This window comes from Arvicanthis niloticus, chromosome 19 (assembly GCF_011762505.2).
Source record: "Arvicanthis niloticus isolate mArvNil1 chromosome 19, mArvNil1.pat.X, whole genome shotgun sequence".
Taxonomy (NCBI): domain Eukaryota; kingdom Metazoa; phylum Chordata; class Mammalia; order Rodentia; family Muridae; genus Arvicanthis; species Arvicanthis niloticus.
The window spans coordinates 30,864,530-30,886,708 of NC_047676.1; the positions used below are offsets into that span (position 1 = coordinate 30,864,530).

At 38.7% G+C, this 22,179-nt stretch overlaps 1 protein-coding gene across 1 annotated transcript in view; it reads right to left on the bottom strand.

Annotated features, from left to right (window-relative positions):
* The window catches only part of C9 (complement C9), a 46,208-nt gene that overhangs the window by 14,510 nt on the left and 9,519 nt on the right, over positions 1-22,179 (bottom strand). Inside the window, 4 exon segments of the mRNA XM_034523661.2 lie at positions 11,767-11,905; positions 19,708-19,855; positions 20,148-20,292; positions 20,903-20,996. Of these exon segments, the coding sequence (XP_034379552.2) occupies positions 11,767-11,905; positions 19,708-19,855; positions 20,148-20,292; positions 20,903-20,996 (526 nt within the window).

Consider the following 22,179-nt stretch of genomic DNA (forward strand, 5'->3'; position numbering starts at 1 on the left):
CTTGGACCACAGCTCTATCCACTGCTGAGTCCTGACCCTGTGAAAACACTCTTTTAATGTTCTAGTGCAGCACTCGAGGCTTCTCCACAATGGCATCACCAACCCGAATACCATAGTGCCTGATGGATCCTCTGTCAAATGGATTCAGTCCATTGTTTATATTTTCGGTTTCACTCAGAGTTTCAAGTCACAGATTAAATGGCTTCTAACTTAGTCTTTGTTCTCTGAAACATCATGAAAGGCTTCTACTCCCCACATTCTTCATAACATGACTGTCTTCCAAGGGCTCACTGGAATGCACATTAACCTTGACTACTAACAGCTTTTCTAACCCAAAGTTCCAAACTTTTCCACATAACTCCAGTCATAAAATAGATCAAGTAGCATAAGAAACACATATATTCATCACAACAATGGTCTCACCTCCTCAGAACCAATGTTATTTTTATTAGAATAATAATATAGAATAGATACATCATAAATAAATTATATATTTAAAATTTATTAATTAGCATCAACAGGCTTATAATTACAGATATATTTATTCTTGATATTAAAATATAATTAAAATTATTGTAATTTTATATATTATAAATAAATACAGAATAATAAAAAAATTGGAATAAAATCTAGTTTTATTTCTATTGCTATGATAAAATACTCCCAAGAAAGCAACTTTGAGGTTACTGTAGTCCATCATCATGAGGAGGCTAAGGCAGGCATATGAAGCAACTAGTCACATCCACAGTCAAGGGCAGAGAGAGAATGGATATTAATGTATGTACACTTACTGCTCAGCTTATTTCTTATACTCCTATACAGTTTGGGATCCAAACCTAGGAAGCCGTGCCACTTGCTTTTAGGTTGGGTCTTCCTACATCGATTCACATAATTATGACAATCTCCCACAGACATACCCATAGGACTCTTTCTCAGATGATTCTAGACTGTGTGAAGTTAAGTATTAAAACTGACCATCATCACAGTCTGTGATCTTTAGGAAACCACTAAATAAAGTATACATGGTCTGATTTCTAGTCTGGAGAAAGAGACATTTATCATACCTGGCCTGAAGGTTGTTATGAGATTCAAGGCAGTAATTCATATCAAACAAGATCCAACAAGATTTCAAAAATTAATCTGTTAATAATTAAAGACATTGAAGAACAGATTTATACAGACATTAGGCTGTGATTTGCATAGAAATGAAAGAATAAAGCAAATACTGACGGGGTTTGTGAGCCTATCAATCACCTTGTTAGGTATTTTATACATAGTAGTAAATTTCAATAAAAAGACTTTCGCTGCCTAAAATTGTTCTTTTAAGTTTCTACACTATTACTAATCAAGAAAAAAAATATTTTATGTTTCTTTAAAATTACTGGCTAACCAGGAGAGTGTACATCAACAAGGAAGATGAAATAGGAATCTGTGGGGACAGAAGGTTTGCTTTCCTTTGCAAAGCTTTACTATTTGGGCTTTTTTGATTTTTTTTTTAAAAACCGCATTTTCTTTTTTTTTTTTTTGGCACAAAGGCAAACATAAACTAAACAATACAATGAAGGCCAGGAGGTAATATACACATATAATTCTCCATGGTCTGCATTACTCTCAAAACTCTATTTCCTAAGTTCCAACAGATCAGCTCACTGAACTAACACTCAACACCCAACAACTTTTCTAGCCCAAAGTTTCCAAGTCCTTCCACAATCCTTCCAAAACAACATGGACAACAAAACAACTTAGACACATGTCACAACAATACCAAGGTCCTGGTACCAATTTCTATCCTAGTTAAGGTTTCTATTGTTGTGATGAAACACCATGACAAAGGAAACTTGAGGGAGGAAGAGCTTGTTTGGCTTAGGCTTACAAGTGTTCATCACTGAAAGAAGTCAGGACAGGAATACAAACAGGGAAGAGACCTGGAGCTTGATGCTGATGAAGATGCCATGGAAGAATGCTGCTTCTTGGTTTTCTAATTATAGCTTGATCAGCCTGCTTTCTTATAGAACCTAAGACTAACATCTCAAGGATAACACCACACACAGTGGGCTAGGCCCTCTCCATTAATCTTACTGAAGCATTTTTTTTCAAGATTCTCTCTCTCTTTCTCTCTTTCTCTCTCTTTTTTTTTTTCAGATGGTGCTAGCTTGTGTCAAGTTGGCATAAAACTATTCAGCACACTGGAATATATAACATGACCTGATTTTTTAAAAAAAAGTCTTAAAACAACCTGAACAAACACATAATAACAATTAAAACCTAAGAAAGTCCTCGACAAAGATCCCTAAACCAACCTAATTAAAAATTTAAACTTTTAATGAGGAAATTTTTTGTCCATTTGACTGTAGTCAGGTATTAATATGTTGGGATTTATATATGTTTCACTTATGTTTCTCAAATTAAATTGAACTTTAATTTGCCATATGAGGTATTAAAATTATAGAAACTTAATTTCTGATATTTAAAGATTGAAGTCTTTGTGAAGTCAATAGGGGGAGTGCTATACTGTGGACCTTCTACCTTAGAGCTCCAGATTCATGAGTCAAACAAACATCTTTCTTTATAACTCACTCAGTCTAATGTACTGTTTTTACAAGAATGAGAATGGAATAGTATCAGACATGGTGTCACATGCCTTTAAGCCTTATATTCTGGGGGCAGCAGAGGTAAGTGGATATCTGAGTTTGAGGCCAGCTCAATCTAAAAAGTAAAATTTAGAACTATTCCGAGAAATCCTGTATTGAAGAGCAGTGGAGCCTTGCAGAAGCATTGAGAAGTAGCCGGAATACCACAAGAAGTTCTTTGACACTTTCTCTCTATGAAGCCACAATAAACAAAGATCAGTGAAAACCAGTAAAGTGTTACAAGGTGTACCAATGCAAGAACATCACCAGAGAAGACCAGAAGACCAGCAAAGTGTTACAAGGTTAACCACAGCAAGAGTGTCCTCTTCACATTCTCTTTCACAAGACTGCTTCTGGGAAAACACCACATGTCTATTCTCAGCAAAACATCCTCTCACATGTCTGCTTTAGCAAAATATCCTCTCATAAAACAGCTTCCAGAAAAACATGACATCACACAACTGAGTTTCCAAAGAAACCAGAAATTTCCATTTCAAAACACCAAAACCAAAAACAAAATACAATAATACGTGGTGGGAGAGATGATTGTATCTGTGGTCCATTTCCCTTTAAGGGAGGTTCTGAAATTGGTGTCACTCTTATCTAGGATGGGAGATGGGACACTTGTGTCTTTGGTCAATAGCATGAATTGGATTCAGTAGTTTGTACTGCGCAGTCACTCTTCACGGGGAACATAAAGTTATTATAACCTAATGGAAAGAGTAAAATGTATATAGTTATCTTTAAAACAAATCTTTCTGATTAAATGTTCAACACAAAGATGACCCATCATTGCATTGTCCAACTGATTTCAGGATACAATTTACTGCCCTCGTTCTCAAGTCTTTCTTTTTCTAACTGCTGCCATCAAATAACTTTTCTCTTTTCCAAAATGTTTCTTTTTCTTAAAGATTCTCATTATTTTATCAAAACACAGTCCAAAGGGAAAATTTATGGCAATAAGGATAGGAATATGTTATCTTTAGGTTGAGAAAATATTGAAAAAAGATTTTATTTTTTATTTTAAATTATGTGTATATGTATCTGTGTGTGGTTTGTGTACATTAATGTAATGCCAGATGAGGATGCTGGATTCCCTGGAATTAGAATTATAGGTTGTGAGCCACTTGACGGAGGTGCTGGGGATTGAACTCAAGAACTATGTAAGAGCAAAAGTCATCCAAAAGATTCTGGGAATCCAACTCAGGGCATCAGGTATGTGTGGCAAGGTTTTACCCATTGAGCTATCTCATTGGCCTTGCTTTCTCAAAAACATTCTTTTACTCTTTTCCCATAACACACAGACACACAGACACACACAGACACACAGACACACAGACACACAGACACACACACACACACACACACACACACACACACACACATTGCACAAATTAATACACATAAGAGATATACTTTTTGGTCTTATAATTTGTTGCTCTTGTTCCAATATGAGTTTAAATATCACCTCTTTCACAAAGCTGCGTAATCTCTTAGCCCCGTAAGTTTTTAAAATATGTGGTCTTGTTGGTCCTCTTTTCAAACAAAACAGACACCCCTTCTGTTATAACCGCTCATTAAGGAGACCATCGGAGGTACAAGAATTCAGGGTCATGCCTGCTTTCCACTCATTGCTACACTTTCCTCACTTAGCAAACTGTGTACAGAAGGTACTCAAAGAAAATGTATTAAATTCAATATGCAGAGTAATATAGCTAAAGCTAATAGTTGACATTTATTGTTCATTTTGTGCCAGGTGTGGTTAAAAGTGTTTTATGTACATGTACAGAGGAGAGACTTCAGGAAGATAGGTGAATAATACATCCCAGGACTGGTCCCTTTGCAGAAACACTAATTCGAACAACTTTCCGAGTTATATTCATGAAAGCTAAGAAAACCAAGTGAGAGATTATTTAACCTAAGTATAACATAACAATAAGATACACATGGAATACACATGGAAGAGGGCACTGCCACCTCTTACTCAACTCCAGGGAGTGTACTATGGAGAGACCCTCCATGGTGATGTAAAAGGGTAAAGTGAGTAAGGGTTAGAATTTGCCTTGGATTTCAGCAAGACACAGAAAAAGCTTATGGCTCTAGACTCTTGGTCAGTAACTGTGGATTGAGCCTCCAACCTGCTCCCTTGACAGACAAATCCATGGCTCCTAAACTGGCTCCTCACAGCTCCAAATGTCAGGTCATACCTAATTACTCTAGGAAACAGATCTTTCCTTGTAAGCCTAGTCTCTAAGACTGTCTAAGGGCTAGGCTGGTTCCTCTGGTCACAGTCTCCAGAGTGAATTTGAGGATTCAATGCCAGGCTTTCCTTATATAAAAGGCATGATTTAAATATCTCAGGCCCAGGCAAGTCACTTCTGATACACGACCCAACATCGGCATGCATTTGCAGCCTTGAACCCCAACAACAATTGTTTCCAATTAATATAGGTCCCTACTTTGTGTAGGCCAGGCCAGATGGGGCCAGGCTCTTAATAAAAGCCTTTAGACTTAGGCTCTGAGCACATCCCATGCAGGTAGCTTCAGTGCTCTCAAATTTCATGCTCATCACTGAAATGCTGGCCCCTGCAGCTTTAACTTCGGGGTACCATCTATAGGCAAAACAACCATTCGCTTTTTTGCACACACAGCTTCTAGATCCAAGTTGACCCCATTGCACAAGTACTAGGTCAGTACTTGGTCAGTAGACTGTCTCTGGTTTTGCACCTCGCGCACAAGGGCTCTGATCCCTCCCAAAGCTAATCATTGATTCAGGATGCAGGTATACTACTGCAATCTAGTATTCAAGTTTGTCTCAGAAAAATCTTAAATTACAATACATTCTACAAAGATAAATATTTGTGATGAAGTTTGACACATAAATAAAAGCCACTAAAATGTTTCATTTTTGTGAGAGTGAGGTTAAATTGTAAAAAAAAAAAAAAAAAAAAAGAAAAGAAAAAGAAAAAAGAAAAAGCTTGTTATAATTATAAGATGATTTAAGAAAGCCTCATGGTGAGTCATGGTGAATACACAGCAAGAATATAAAGTGAAAACATAAAATGTAAATAGTCAAAACATCACCATAGAACAAACAAGAAAACAAACAAAAAATCCATCTGATTCAGAAGAAAGGAAGAGAGGAAGAAGACAAATGTTTACTACTGCAACAAAGCAATGCCATGGCAGAGGTCAGTCCTACCCACCAATAATTACCTCGAAAGGAAATTATTTCCATTGTCTAATTGAGACGTGCAGAGTGGCTGAATAGATAAAAACCATGGGGCCTGACCACGCGCTGCTTGCAAGACACTCACCTCACTTCTGAGGATGCCTACTGATTGAAAGAAAGGATGGACCCCATGCAAATGGAAACAAAAGCAGAACACAGGGAGCCAAACTAGTATCAGATAAAATAGAGTTTAAGTAAAGAACTATAAGAAGAGAAAAAAAAAAGACATTGTATAGGGACAAAAATCATTAATTCTTCAGCATGATCCTCCAATTGCACATGGATTTGTGGGCCCAAACATAGAAAAGTAAGTGTTGGCTTATTTTGAAATCTCCATTTCTCTTTCCTTTCTTTTTTAAGTATTTTTCTGTGTGATCTCAGGCCTTTTTGAAAATTCAGTGCTCGTATAAGGGAAGACCACTTTCTGGCGCTTTCGTTGCCTTTAGATTGATCCTATCTACTCCTTCCATGACAGATATGTACATATCATAGAAAGCCCCGAACTCAAAATTATCAAAAGTCGGTTGTTCTCTTAGGACACACTCCTACTTCACTAGACTTCTCACACGTCTCACCCTCAGTTCTCGTCTGATCTTGCACTATTCATGGAGGAAGGATCTTCTGACTTTCTGTCTCCACACACGTTATTTATTAGGCATTGTTCCAGTGTTTTACAATCATTAGCACATTTAGTCCCTCCAAACATTTATAATCACCTTGTTCTATATAAAACAATGAGATTTAAGATGAGTTGTCTACTACGTCTAAGTGAAGGCATTTATCAAATTCAAGCCAGGAAGTCTAACTTTAGAGTTAGACATTTGTCCCTACTCTCTCTTCAGCTCATTACAATGATCTTAACACAGACGTGCTGTGTGTCATCTCCTCTGTTCACAGTCTGTGCCCATTGCAGACCCAGATATGCCTGTTACTGTCTTCTTGGATTCCATCTTTCCATTCTCATAGGCTGTGGTCCTCTCCCTTTGTAGCACATCTTCATAAAACTCAAACATTTAAAATGACACTCTGACTATTGTCCTCTGTGGCTTCTTCATCTTCTGCATTAATTAAGCCCAACCTACTCAAAATGGCCCGAATTCTAACTAAATGAATTCATCCTCTAAATGATCCCTCTTCTAACTCCAAATTGGAATTTGTCAGAGTTAATTTATAAATCATGATTCTTATTACAACTCTTATAGGGAAAGTCTACATACTTATTTCTTGGGAAATGTCAATATAAAACAAGAAAACAAACATGTATACAATCATCTTTATAGGCTACCAAACTTTCTAAATGGACTCAAGTTGCCAGTAGAAAGACTAATTTAAAGTGTTCATTAACCCTCTGTTTGCATGTCGCTGTCACTTATAAGGACAATTTGTCATTTAGTAAATGTCCATTTGATTAAAGTTTCTTGCCTTTGTTAAATATGTCAGCTTTTAAAAAATATTAATGCACATGTATGCATTTAGTTATTCTTTCAAGGAGCAAGTGTTTCATATAGTATGTGACATGAATTATTCAGAATTCTGTGCTAAATGGAGGATTAGCATATCAACCAGCAAGGAGTATTTATGACAAAAACAAACTCCCAAACAGAGAGGCAAACAAAAGCAGACTGCAGTGTTTTTTCACAGACAGACATCTGAAAGACAGGAGGTTTTAATAAAATAGGAGGACTAGTAGTCAAAACTCAAATAAGAGTTCTTCTACTTCTGCCAAAGAAGGTAATTGTAGCTTCGGTGGCTGTTGTGAGACACCAATTAAGTGTCAGAATAAAATGAGTGAGGTTGGTATAGATCTTCACTGAGCTATAAGTCAATCTGATTACTTTTAGTCTCATAATCTTAGAGAGATGCCTTTAATCACATAGATGATTTATGATTCATCATTTTATTATCCATTTGTACGAAGAAACTTTTCATGGCACCTTTATCAGCTTTCTATACATATTTTATTTTGAGGTGCTTTCCAATCCTTTCAAATTTAGAAAACTTGAGGCTGAAATCTAGTAAGACTATCAGTAGTACTTTAGGTGAGAACCCTAAGTATTTTAGATGACAAAAGTCCGAGACAATGCTGGGTGGGGTGGTGGTTGGAGAATATAAAGCTAGCATAACATTACAACTCTGTGACTGATCAACGACCATGGACTTTGAAGTAGGCCTTTAAAGGAAGTCCTGGAAATGCAGTCAGGATTTCAATTCAATGATAAGGAAAGACAATTCTTCCATCCTGCAATTGAGAGCCACACTGGGTGTCACTGTTAGGTGTGTTGACTGTGTGATAACTACAGACAATGGGAGTCACAGTTATCTAGTTCAGAGGAAGAGATGAGCTAGAAACAGCATTTGTAACCAACAGAATGGAGTGAACACTGAGCTTACGGGAAGGAAAAGCAAGAGCTCACTGAAGCAAACAGAAAATCTGACTAATACCGAGAAGTAAAGACTGTCCTGAACAAAGACAGCTCCAAAGAAAACTGAGCTAGATTAGGGCAGGCCTGGGAGATGACGGCAGTAAGATGGGAGATACCTTCACCCAGGACTTTCAGTGGTTCTGGAATGAAAAAGTGGCTAGATCCTGAGTGTACTTCATCAACCCTGTTTATATCCTAAGTCTTATGTGTCCACAGAGACCCAGGTTTGAGCAGTACAATAAAACCACAAAGCCTGATTTGGGTTTACCAAGTATTCATTTCAATTACAAAGAGAGAGCCAAGGAAAAGCAGGTGGAAAAGGATCTGTTCGGTACATATAGTATTTCACTGTCCTCATTTTTACAGGCCCCGGTTGTTTTCGTACTCCCTCTGGGTTATGAAAGTGGTCACTACTCATCATCACCCTCTTATGTAACCCCTGATGAAGTTCCTAGCCTTGGCTAAGTCTCTCACTAATTGTGCTCTAAAAAGAACCCATTGCTATGTGCCCAATAGCCCTTGGAGAGATTTACAAATTTAGATACCTTTATAGTCATGAGGTATGCAATGCTATTTCTGTTTTTTATGTGAGGAAACTAAGCCACATAGTAAGTACTTTACCAAAGATCTCACAGATTCTGGCTGAGGTAGGGATGCCACCCATGAGGGATGGAGTTTTAAGCCACAGAAAATTTGAGACAAGAAACATCAAGTGAGGGAGATGAATAAGAGAAAGATATCATGACAGGCCAGCATAATGCTTTCAAATAACAAAAAGACAATAACTTATTTAAAAAATAGCTCATGTAGGTTGGCAAGATGGGTCAGTGGGTAATAGTTCTTGCTACCAAGGCCAATGACTTAGATACTAACCCAGGGACCCACGTAGTAGAAAGAGAGTCCACCCTTGCAAGGGGTCCTCTGAACTCCACAATAGCTTCATGGTGTGTGTGTGTGTCTGTGTGTATGTGTGTGTGTGTGCACCACCACTCACAATAGTAATGAAAATTTATTCATCAGGCCACAAATCTGTGAGTACTCACTGTACCCATGCAGTTAGTAATGGGCAATAAAAGAAAGTCTATTTAACGTGGGTTTTGCACTGACATACAAAATGTGGCAAATGATTTATTTTATCCAGCATTTGAAACTAAAGAAAAAGTCCTTTGTAAGTTAAAATATAGATTTCTACTCACAGAATTCATGTGTCATATATAACAAGCTTGGCTATTTATTTTCTGAGGCTCAAACAGATTTATCTAAGGTGGCCACCAACACTCACGGGACCAAGGTGACATAGATGCTTAACAAAGTCTCAGTTCAAACAGCTCTCTTCCCTGCTTGGTACCAAATAAGAACTCAAGTCTACATTACTGACTACTTTTTTAATAAACTGGATGGAAAAACTCATTTGGAGGCACTAATCCCACCCGAACTAATAAAAATGATTTATAGATTTCATTTATTCCGCATTGTGTGAACATAGATTAGTCTTGCAACAGAAAGCTTAATGTGTTTGATTATGGGATTCTGTTCCAAATATCCCAGGGGTGTAAGTAATATACAGGGCAGAAACTGTTTTTCTCCTAGAGTCTAAAACATACTGAAATGTTGAACCTATGTCTTTTTAGATGTAGACAAAGGGGAACCACTGTGTTTACTCTCAACCCTTACCACTTCGTATTATACAACCTTTACCTTTATATACAGAAGCTACAAAGGTGCTCAGAGAAGCTACATTTATTATCATGCAATCACTCTGTTCAAAATATCTGACCCAAACAGAAGAAGGAAAGGCTCATTTTTGGCTCACTGTTTCCGACATTGCAATGAGTACATCGGGAGCACAGTGTGTTCCTAACGGTGAGAAGAATACAATAAAGTTCATGCAAATAGCTCTATCACAGTGGGAGCATTGTCTGGCAGCTTGTCTACATTGAGAAGGCAGAAGCAGAGACATTTAGACTGGAGCTAGGGTTGAAATAGATCTTCAAAGCTCTCACCTAGTGACTTACTTCCTCCAGGCAGTCTTCATGCTATAAAGGCTACACAATTTCTCAAAACAGTACCACTACCTGGGCATCCAGTATTCAAACATATTAGTCCATGGAGGATGTCTTACATATTTCACTCCCAGGGCCTAACAGTAGTAAAGACATAGAAACTATCAAGTGAAGATCTCAACATCGAAAACAAAAGAAGACAACATGCTGGTCAACTTTCACCTATCAGCAGTGGCTTAAAGGTGCCATGTCTTTTATATCTCACTTAGAAAATGTTACTGTCAGATATAGTGGCTCATGCTTTTAATCACAACACCCAGAGACAGAAGTAAGTAGACCTCTGTGAGTTTGAAGCCAGCCTGATCTACATAGTGAGTTCCAGTCCAGACAAGTCTATAGAGTAAGACACTGACTCAAAAATAAAATCTTTTATGTTGTGTGTGTGTGTGTGTGTGTGTGTGTGTGTGTGTGTGTGTGTAGGTAGGTAGGTAGGTAGGTAGGTAGGTAGGTGGGTTGGGTAGGTAGGTACTGGTGCATGTGTGGAAGTTGGGTAAAAATTTGGGTGAATCTGTTTCTAGCATGTCGGTCTCAAGGATAAAACTTAGATCTTCATGTTTGGTAACAAGTATCTTCCAGCTGAATTATCAAATTGGCTCAGAAAAGTATGTTTTTAGATAGATGGTTGGCTTTCACTCACAAAATTTTGAGCTTAAGCAAAGTGATTATGACACTATGGAGAAAGACCATAATCTCCAAATTTCCCCCAGATCTGTGGGAAATTGATGACTTTATTCCAAATTTACAGATGCCAAAAGAAAAAAAAAAAGACAGTGTGTTCACTTGTGAACAAAATGCCCATCTATTGTGGCACCTATCAGCAATGGCTTAAAGGTACCGTGTCTTTTATATCCCACTTAGAAAAGCACTTAGAAAATGTTGAATCTTTCATATCCACAGGCAAGCAGGACAGTTTCATGTTGGAAAGGGTAAGGATTTATTGACAGTGATGTTGTTTCCCAAGCAATACCAGTTACACTTGTTTAAAAGTCTGTATGTTTTGTTGCTTGGTGGGAGTGACATCAGCAGAGAGAACTTTCTAGAAGCTGAAGAAAAAGGACAAAATGGGTCTTCTTCAAGGAACAGCTGGTGTGGAAAGAATTTGATCATTTTGACCACGTGTAAAATTTTATTTTATCCTAATTTTATTTGTAGTCATTTCAACACCCCCAGTGAATCTTCTTATAGAATATAGGTAATTTTCCAAAGCTTTCTTACCAGGTTTATGTTGTTAGGGCTGACGAGAGACGAGAGACCACTGGGTGTTTCTGAAGAGGTCTAAGATACATCTCTCCTTTAAGTAAGTACACATTCACTTTAAATTCTTACTGCACTGCATTTTTCACTGAATCTACTATTAAATTTATCAAAGCATCTTTCATCCAAAACAAAAGAACATGTTTTCTCCTGAGGTGACTTACTTCATAGGCCAGAAAAGCCAAGTTCCAAGGTTTGCGATAGTATGTCAGTGTGTTTCCGTCCCGTATCCGGTCACAGAGTCCATTGTAGAACTCATTGTCAAAAGGTGTGCTCAGGGGATCCATTCCTAAGATGTTGATCCTGAGAAGAAGCAGAATGGGGTCATACGGGTAAATACCATTGTTAATGCAAGGCAGCCTTCTGGGCCCCGAGAGTGAGACAGCGTTGGCTCATGTCGCTGTCATCCAACACGTGTGGGGTTTAATCAGGAACAGAAATGGGGTGTAGAGGGGTGAGGAACGTTTGCTTTGGCACAGTGTCTTGGCAGAAAGCTTGCCTTAGGAGGGTCTTGTAAACGCTTTGGCATCTAGGGCACTGTTAGACCACAGAAAAGAAAGGCAGTAAGTAGCACACAGGGGACCCTCTGGCTCCCGGAGTCTTAGCTCTTAAGGCTGTACCTCTTACGTCACATCCCGGAGTGAACCAAGAGCCAATGCTGTAACACCAACTATTTAAATTATTTGAGAGCAGAACATCCCAGGGGGGCAGTATAATTATATGCATGTAATTTTTCATCTATGAATCAACATCGGGGTTCTTTCTTTCCCTATTCTTTTCATACTTAGGCCTTCCTCCAGCTGTCTCTCCGTTGTCAAGATTCTCACCCCTTCCCCAGGGTTATGTTATTCCTGTTGGACTTTCCAAGATGAACAGTCAAAAAAAATTCAGCCCACAGGAAGGTATTCTCAAAAGTTCTGTGCACCCCGCCCCCCAGCAGGAATATTTTTATCTCACATTAATTCACAGACAGAAATATCCTTTAGTAGTAAAACAAAAGTTACATTTGATTTCTAGGCTTAAAAACAGTTTCTTCACTTAGCTCTTTGTGAAGTTCACCTTTGCCAGTCTGAGGAGCGAAGTCATTGCTATGTAGGCGGGACTGAACAATGGGTGGCTCTAATCCCAGGATGCCTAAATGGAAATTTGTTCCACACACCTATAATTCCCAAAGCACAACTTTGTCCATTGTTCTAGATCACATACCTAACTCTAATTAACAAGGATTATAAATTTGTATGTCGGCTTGAAGAGCATTTTATCAGAGTGTGGATGGCTTACCATAGCCTTTTGCTTATGCACAACAGAAAAACAAAAATGGAATATTACCAATGGGTGCATTAAAAAAATTTAAAATTTTACCTCAATATGAAGCTACTAAGAAAGCGATAACGGCTCTGTAATGGAAGAACAGTTAAGGAACTTATCTGTGAAGGTAGAGCTACTGATAGAATTAACTCACGGTCTAACCTGCCCAAACAACCTTTCCAGCAGCAAGTGTTAAGGTTCTGACGTTCTAACACAGAGCTAAAAATTTCAAATAAGCTACATAGATTATAGCTGTTTTATTTTCTTTGACATTGTGTCATTTGTTTGTGTTCTACTTTTTCCCCCTCACCTATCAGGGCATCTATAAACCTCCCCATGGGATCATGTGAGGCTTTACACACAAACATGTCAGTTGCTTTGACTGCTGGCATGTTGTGGAAAGTAATCTCTGGACAGAAAGAAGCCTCGTGTCTTTCTTTTCTTGCTTTCCTTCATTTATGCAACCACCTTGAGACTGGCTTCCTCTGATGTTAGCTGCTGCTCCTCTTTAGCTCGGTTACTCCTGCAGTCCCAGCATTTTACCAACCACAATGGAAAATAGCACCAAGCCTGCCGTTACAGCTCAAAAGCAGAGCTGCCTGTCAAGCCCAGTCTTGTGAGTGATTGCTTCTTGTCTTCATTCACTGAAGGGTTGGATATGATTCTTCCTCCTTGAAGTCATGTGACAATGGAAAGAATGGATAATCTGTTTCTTAAACAGAACTTCAGCTACATGTTACGTGATTGTGGGTGGTGTCTTGTTATATTATAGCTGCAGTAAAGAGACTCCTTCAGTGGACACTAGAACAACCTTCCATTCTAAAGATTAACGTTTGGATGGCTAATTACTACTTCTATGTGTTTATAATAATCAGGGGGTGGTATTAATACAGTTAATACACAACTGGCTTCCACAAAAAAAAATTGCTTGGAAGTTGGGGAGTTGGGCATATAATTACATATTTAAAATTAATTTTGAAGAGTATTCTGTGTCAAATAAGTAGTGTAAATGGGTGCTGTATAAGGCCTTTATTATAGAAGGAAGAGATCATAGGAGATAATAATAATAATTAATAATAATAATAATAGGAGGTAATAATAGGAGTTTAAGAAGAAAAGTTTGGTTTGGATTCTGATGGAGGTCCATACTGAGATCATGCTGGAAACACAGGAGAAATGATGTGGGCAAGGTCCCACATGTGGCGCGCTTTAGGGGTAATGATCTTTACCTGTGTACCTTCTAACAGAACTTGATTAGCTATGCCTTTTTAAACATTTTAGTGAGGTGCCCATTATTTTATCCTAATTTTAAATAGTTTCAAAGGATACAACTTTCTATTAGGCTATGGATAGTTACTATAAATATAACTCCTGTCCTACACTGAAAATCAAATCTATTATATATAAATGGCATAGTGGTGTTGAACATCATTCTCTCATAGAATTCTAACTTAATATAAAACACAGTATAATTTATATTAAGTAATCCTATTGATTGCCTTTTCATGCTTTGCTGTACCAAAAGATACTTTTTTTTCCCCCATGAGACTCAGCGAGAGAGTCACACGGGAAGAGGGAAAGACAGCAGGATTCGAACTTGGGAAGAAGGGCACAGCTGCCCTCTGCAGGCCAGCGCCTAAGCCACTGCATCACTGCTAATGCTAGCTTACTGTACCAAAAGATACTAATTGAATATTTTAGGCAGTAAGTATCCCTTGAGCATAAGGAGTATTAAAACTCATTATAAGTAAAATCTAGCATATAAGTATGCTAGATTTTTAAGTCATTGCCAAATCAAGTAAAATTGTATTAGAAAACTATCCCAGTGAAACAAATTAAACTTCTCTTCAAATTAATAGATACATTTCTATGTCTATGGATGAATGTTATTTAGTGCTCATAAGATATGGGGGTCAGCACCATTACTATATTTACTTTCTATTTTATGGATGCAAACGATGACAAATGTGTTCACATAAGAAGATAATAGAGCCATTTTGTTATAGTAATGCCACTCAAACCTTTGGCCTTACGTATCAAAAAGATCGCATACATAATAGCCTTTCCTAGAAACTATTTATAGTGAATTAACTAATTATTGATTAGAACTATTAAGAGGTGAAGACTGTCTTATTCCTAAGGCATCAGAGTCTAGTTAACCCTAGGATCTGGGATTGGATTTGGGGTTTTCCACCACGTAGTATTAGAGAGATAGACGAGAGGTTACTTGGCTTTGTTAGACAGATGATGGGTATGGAAAAGCTGCTAGGGGCCTGGAGGCATGCATCACAGTAGATCCTTTGCTTTACATGAAAGAAGCCCTGCATTCAGTCTCCAGTACCATGTACACCCTGGTACCTGGGACAATGGCACAAACCAGTGATCCTAAGTCATGTAGCAAGTTCCTGTCTTAAAAGAAATAATGCTGAATTTTAAAAAATGTGAGAAAGGACAAAGCAGTTGCAGACTTTCACTTACCAATTATATATTCATATATACATATATTCAAGTACATATGGGGTTGGGTCTTATTATTAGTCCAGTTACATAATTGAGAAAAGTATTACCTTATAGCTTGCTTGACACTCCCCTGGAAGGGTCATGTGTGCCCTTAGCTACCCATAGTCTAGGTTGAAGGATATTGTTTCACAGAATAGCACATTGACCAGTTGGCTGGAACCATCTGGAAAGCTACAGAAGCCAATAAAGTCCAAAGCACTACTAAGGAAGAAATGTTTCAAAAACCTTTGACTTGATTCCACTCCTACAGAGACAGCCAGTCTAGCCGAAAACGAGCCAATATTTTTTTCTGCCAAGAAACATGAAAAGTGCTCATGAATAGAAAAGTCATCACCTGGGAAATTTTAAGAAAAACGTGTTCTTTGGCAGTGTTTTTTTCGATGGCTGCTTCCACAGCTGCCCCAGAACCACAGGCAGCTCCAGTTCACCAGGTGAACTGACAAGAAAGCTCTCTTCACAGAAGTGGAGTTGTGCTTAGATCACACACAAGAAAAATAATTCCTTACATATTGTACACCACTTACAGCTGGTTTTAATTTGTGCTTTTTGTATGAATGCAAGATGGCTTGGAGGACTTCCCTGAACATTTGTGGAGGATCTCAGATGCCCATAAGACAGAAGTCTGAAACATTTGTAATACAATGGAATTCTGCCAGAGCATCAACGTAAATGAAAGAGACCTTCAAATGGATAAAGACTAATTAATTACATTAAGTCCCTAGGACTTGCCCATATAGAGAATCTGAGTGTATGAAACAGTAGATCAGATCCATTGAGTTTCCCCAGACTGAACTGTGGATACGCACTTTCTAAACATGTTGCTCCAACAGGCTTCTTTATTCCTGTGGTTGTCTCAATGAGAAACATACCCCACAGGCTCAGGTATTTGAGCACTTGAACCTCAGTTGATGGTGTTGTTTAGGAAGGTTTAGGGGGTGTGGCCTTGCTGGAGGAAGTACATTACTAGGGTCAGGCTTTGACATTATATAGCCTTTCCCCATTTCCAGTTTTTTGACTCTGTGTTTCTTTCTTGGGGTAGATGGTTTAATCTCTCAGCTTCCTGCTTCTCCCATCATGGCTACCTGAAGCCGTGTCTTCTTGCCATGACAGACTCTTACATCTCAGGAACTGTAAGCCCAAATGAATTCTTCCTTTCTAAACTACCTTGGTCTTAGTATTTTGTCATAGCAACAGAAAGGTAACTGATACAATCTCCAATACCCTTATTCCACATGTAGTCCAAAGCCATGTAAGAATAATGAAGGTTTATTATAAATATCCAAAATTCATAGAATTGAAGTTTATAATCATATAACAAAATATATTATCTTAAAATTTCTAGATATTAATGCCTAATTAGCTAATCCTAAGTATTTTACTGCTTATCTCAATCTATAATCTATCTAACTACACACACACATACACACTCATAGGGGAGAGAGAGGGAGAGAAAGAGAGATAGAGATAGAGAGAGAGAGAGACAGAGACAGAGACAGAGACAGAGATGGAGTCTTGCTCTGCAGTCAAAGCTACCTTTGAACCCGTGATCCTCATGCCTCAGTCTTTCAAGTATTGAATTTATAGGCATAATAAAAAATAATAAATAGCTACTTAAGGAGTTTCGCTTTTTATTACATTTATTTATTTAGCATATGTGTACATGTGGGTGGGATGCAGGTGTCATGGAGCAAATGTAGAGATCAGAGGGCAACCTGTAGAAGTTGAGACCCAAGGATCAAACCTGGGTTATCAGCCTCAGTGTCAAGGGCCTTTACCCACTGAGCCATTTCACCAGTCCACAGACTATCATTTTTGCAAGCTTAGTTTTTATAGGTTTTACTTTGCAGATAGGGCATTGACTTCAGGGCTTTGAAGCAGAGTGGAGAAGTGTAGGGGTGGGTATGGTGAGAAGGAGAAGGGTAAAGTGTTGTGCTTAGGAAAATACATTTTATGTGACACAGAGAAACTTGGCTCTAGTTCTCCAAAACACTCCCCAAATGGCCTAAATTATTTCATTCAGTTCTTATGTACAAAATGAATATAAAATGATCCACTGACAAGGCCACAGGATCATTATGGCATTCTGTAGAGCTAGAATGTATAAAAGGATTATGAGAAAGTCAAAGTATTATGCAAATGACAGTAGTAACTTTTATAAAAACTAGATTTGCTATGGGCTTTTGCTCGTAATTGTAGGGAATTCAATAAAAAAAACTGTTGATGGACTGAATCTGAAAAGACCTACCTCATTTTCCATGTCTACAGCTAATCTTTCCCATAGCTGAGCCCCCTCCTCAGCCTTGATGGCCTGGCCTCATGATGTTCCTCAGCACCACCCCTGACTGTAGTAAAGTATGGGGTCCTATGGGTCCTTTGCCAGTTCTCTAGGATGCTTCCTTAGGAAACTTGCCTGCAAATGCCAAGTTACACATTTTTCCCCTGAACAAAGGAAACCAATAGATTATGAATGATTGTTTTTTTTTTCAGTTAAGCAGGCCAACATTTCTGTATTCTTTACCCTGTAGACAACTATAAATTTGCATTGAGTGAGAATAAATAACATATGTGATTCCCTGTTTCAAGTTCTTTCATTGAGATTAGAGATAAAACTTTTTCTCCCCAGAGAAAAGATGCAGAAGGGGTTTAGGATAATTTAAGCCCCGTGGCAATCTGGTTTTCCAAAGAAGAACTTTGGACAACTCTTTATTAACTGCCATTTACTAAGATTCCTGGCTTAAGAATGCCCATTTGATTCACAAACACAGCTTTCAAGCTAAGGGCCAAAGGCACTGTGGGTAATATTTGAAAGCCATTTGGGTAAGATTTTATGAAGTGAAGAAATGATGTGTGAAACATTTATCTTGAGCTTGATGCTTGGTATTCTGGAATATTGTTCTTACATTCGTTAAATGGATGTTTCCTCTGACCTCAGAGAGAAGACATCTTTACTGTCAGCCAAATCCAATATGGAAGAAGCAGTCCTCAGTGTAGAGTTTTTTTTTTTTTTTTACCTCAGCACCATGGTCAAGGTGGGGCTGCAAGTAGGAGGATGCTTACCATCAACATCACTAGACTAAGAGCTAGAGCCAATAGCTCCCTTCAGCATTGCCCATTCCAAGTACTGACAATGATTATTTCTAGGTATTTCTAAATGCTTCCTTGGGAGAATCACTGTACCCCAGAGCCTCTGTCACTCTAGTTTCTCTATCAGCTTTGTTCTCGCCATATCTGCCGTCTTTTTTCTTCTCCTCATCTTTATTTCAATTCTGGCCTTCTGTCCCTGAATTTCATTCTAGGAACTTAGTTTCCACCTTAACCGATATTATCCATGTTTCAGAAAGTCCCTGTGAGTTGATTTGTTTTTTTACTCATTAAATTATTCACCTGTTTATCTACCTACCAAGAATGTATTGAGCATCTATTTTGAGACAAGAAACTGTAAGACTAAAGGAACCCATTACATGATAGATGATGACATAGAACTATTCAATTCTGTCTAGTGCACAGCAAGATGTGAAAGCAACTGCATCTTTGTTGGGGACAAAATTATCCAGATCAAGAGAGTTAAACAAATTAGGCAGGGATTGTCACCAGAATGCTTTGTAACTGGAAGAGAACTGAATCTCAGATCTGTCACCTTCCCAATTCCTGGAGCAGAGATGTCCACAAAATCCTCTCTGCTTTACAGTCCTATGTTCTAAACTCCTAGACTTATTTTAGAGCTCATAGCCCACAGCCTCTTCATTTTGTGTGGAGAATGAGTTGCCTGGCAATTCTCTACAATGGGGCCCCAAACCCTATTACCCTCTGGCATTATAACCTATTCTTTTAGTCCCATTTCTTCTAGGCCAACTTTGTAATGCTTGAACCTCCCTAGAACTTGTATTTGGGTATCAGTTCAAAAAACATTCCAGTGGAAGGTAGCCATGCTGGGAATTCTGATGCTTCAGTGAACTTGACACACTTGCTACGGGTCATTTAACTCTAAATGTTGACATGTCATGTCTATTGATGTGGTCTTCTTGATGTTTGTACATGAGATGTACCATCTCCTATTCACTGACAGTAAGACTCATTCAACAGACCTCTCCTGAGGTCATGTATCCCTACACACTAAATATTCTGGGGTCCTCAAATATCACTCCCCCAGGCCAAAGAATACAGATCAAAGTTTGTACCACCTGTACAGTTCATATAATCCTTCCTGTGGTGGCTTTGTTATGGTGAAAGAGTTGGAGGCCATTTCCATTCTGGAAAGACCCAAGTGAGATACAAACCCAAAGCCTGCTGTTCGTCCCAGCTCAGATTCTTCTACCACTCGGTCACGGCATGGGAGGCGTGGGTCACTGTCACAGTCAGACTCATCAGAAAAATCTCCACAGTCATTGTCACCATTACACAGAAGTTTCCTCTTTATGCACCTGCCTGCAGTCAAAATCAAGAAACATGATGTGTATAATGCTCAATTTTCTCTTTTGCTGAAGTCACCGTGGGCACTTTAGGTTTGGAAGTGAGTGCTAAAAAGACTTGATTTTGTTCCAGAGATGACATATCCATCCTTGTTGTATAGATGACATAGCTAGCCTTGTTGTATAGATGATATAGCTAGACCTAATTGAGGAGCTATGGAAATATGTCTACCTATGAATATATGCTAATGTGTTCACTCACATGCATACACAGAGGTCCACTGAGAGCACCTGAAGTCTCAGCTTACCTGTTTCACACTGAAAGTCATTCCCACAGTTTTCCTGTACCTCTTCACACTTCTGAGTGGGTTCACAATGTTGTCTGTCTCCCAAAGCATCAACACAACTTCTCCCTTGAAACTGTCCAAAGGCTACAATGCTTCTTGAGCGAAACTGTAAACAAATAGTCAAACAAACAAACAAACAAACAAAGCAGCTGAAAATATTCTATTTCTTAATGCAAAGGTGGATTATGGTCTAAATCAGTGGTTCTCAGTCTTCCCAAAGAGAGGATCCTTTAACAGGTTGTGGTAACCTCCAGCCATAATTATTTTCATTGCTCCTTCATAGCTAATTTTGCTGCTATTATGAACTGTAATATAAATATCTGTGTTTTCTGGTGGTCTCACGTGACCCTTGTGAAGGGTCATATGACCCCAAAGGGATTGTGACCCACAGGTTGAGAACCACTGCAATAAAGCAACACATACATCCCTGCAGCCCTTACATCCAAATGAGTTTAAGATTTTAAAAGAGAGATGGAAGAAACTACCATTGATACCCCTTAACAGGAATACTTTGCCTTCTAGGTTGTGGAGTGAAGTATCAAGCACCCAGTCTGCTATTCAACATGTAGGTCACCTAGTCAGATCAGCCTTATTCAATTCATTGATTACCTCCTTCTGGATTGAAATTTGTTTCTGGGGGTCCCTGCCTCATGGCCATTCCCCTGAAGATACCAGTTTTCAATTGAGGAGCTGGGTGCATGGATTCAAATACTTACCCTTTGTTTGAGGCAAGGGTCACACTCTGACCACTTACTCCATGGGCTCATTCTGCAGTCTATTGGTAAGAGAGAGTCTTGTGTTGGCTCATCACTATAATGAAGATTAAAAAAAAATATATCAGTTTAAAACGACCATCACATAACCTCTTTTCAAGAAGCCTACCAAAATCAGTTTCATGCATTTACTACTTTTCCCTCCTTAAATCATACTGCCCCTGTCCATATATGTGTATGTATGTGTGTGCGCGCACACACAATCATAGTATGTATGATATATATACATATACTTATATATGCATTTGCGTATATACATGTTTATGAATGTGTCTGTGCGTATGCACATGCACATGTGTGTGCGTGCAGTTGAGGCAAGAGGTCTTCAGATGTCTTTCTTAGTCATTCTCTACTTTATTCTTTGAGACAGGGTTTCTCAGTGGATCTGGAGCTCATAGATTTAGCTGGATTGGGTACCCAGCGAACTCTGGGGATCTATTTGTTTCTGTCTCCTCCTGCATCCCAGTTGATGTACAGATGCACCCTACCATAACTGACTGGCTCTAAGCAGTAGCCTGGGAATTTGAACTCAAGTCTGTATGCAACTTTACCAACTGATTCATCTTCCCAGCCCACCCATATTGTTTACTGTGTCTTCCATGATTCTTAAGCACATAGTGTTTTGTATTTTTAATTCGTTCTTTTGTTTAAGTCTAGCTTATCAGCAGCAGAAGTAATAATGGTGGTGAGTGGCGGCGAGGTGGTCTGACAGGTATTTGACATGCACTCATCTTTTTACAAGTATGTGATGGACTCACAGGAACTGGAAATGTTTCATTCTTTTGTGTGTGTGTGTGTGTGTGCATCTCACTCACCCCTGAGAGGCTGGGAAAGCCTGGAGTTGCCTGGTTCTCTTGCAAATTTAAGCCAGCCAGTTCAGTCATTCCTGAAGTAAACACCTCATAAATCAGCAGCCCCATCGCCCGCCTGAATTCCACGCCTCTGTTCTAAAATAGATGCTTTCCTGCTTCACAGTCCCTCTCAAGACTTACTCTTGATCTTTTTTAGTTTTGGCATCATGTGTTTTAGCGCTTCCAGCTTCCCTTCCATCCCTCCATCCCCAGGCACAGTGCTTAGCCTTATTTCTCAGGAATTCTACTTCTGAACTGTGGCTGTTCCCTTGGTTTACCTCAGTGTCTCTTCTTGTCACAGACTCACCTTGGGCACTTAACCCATTAAATGATAAGACAAAGCAAAACAAAAGAGAAGCTGTCCAACAG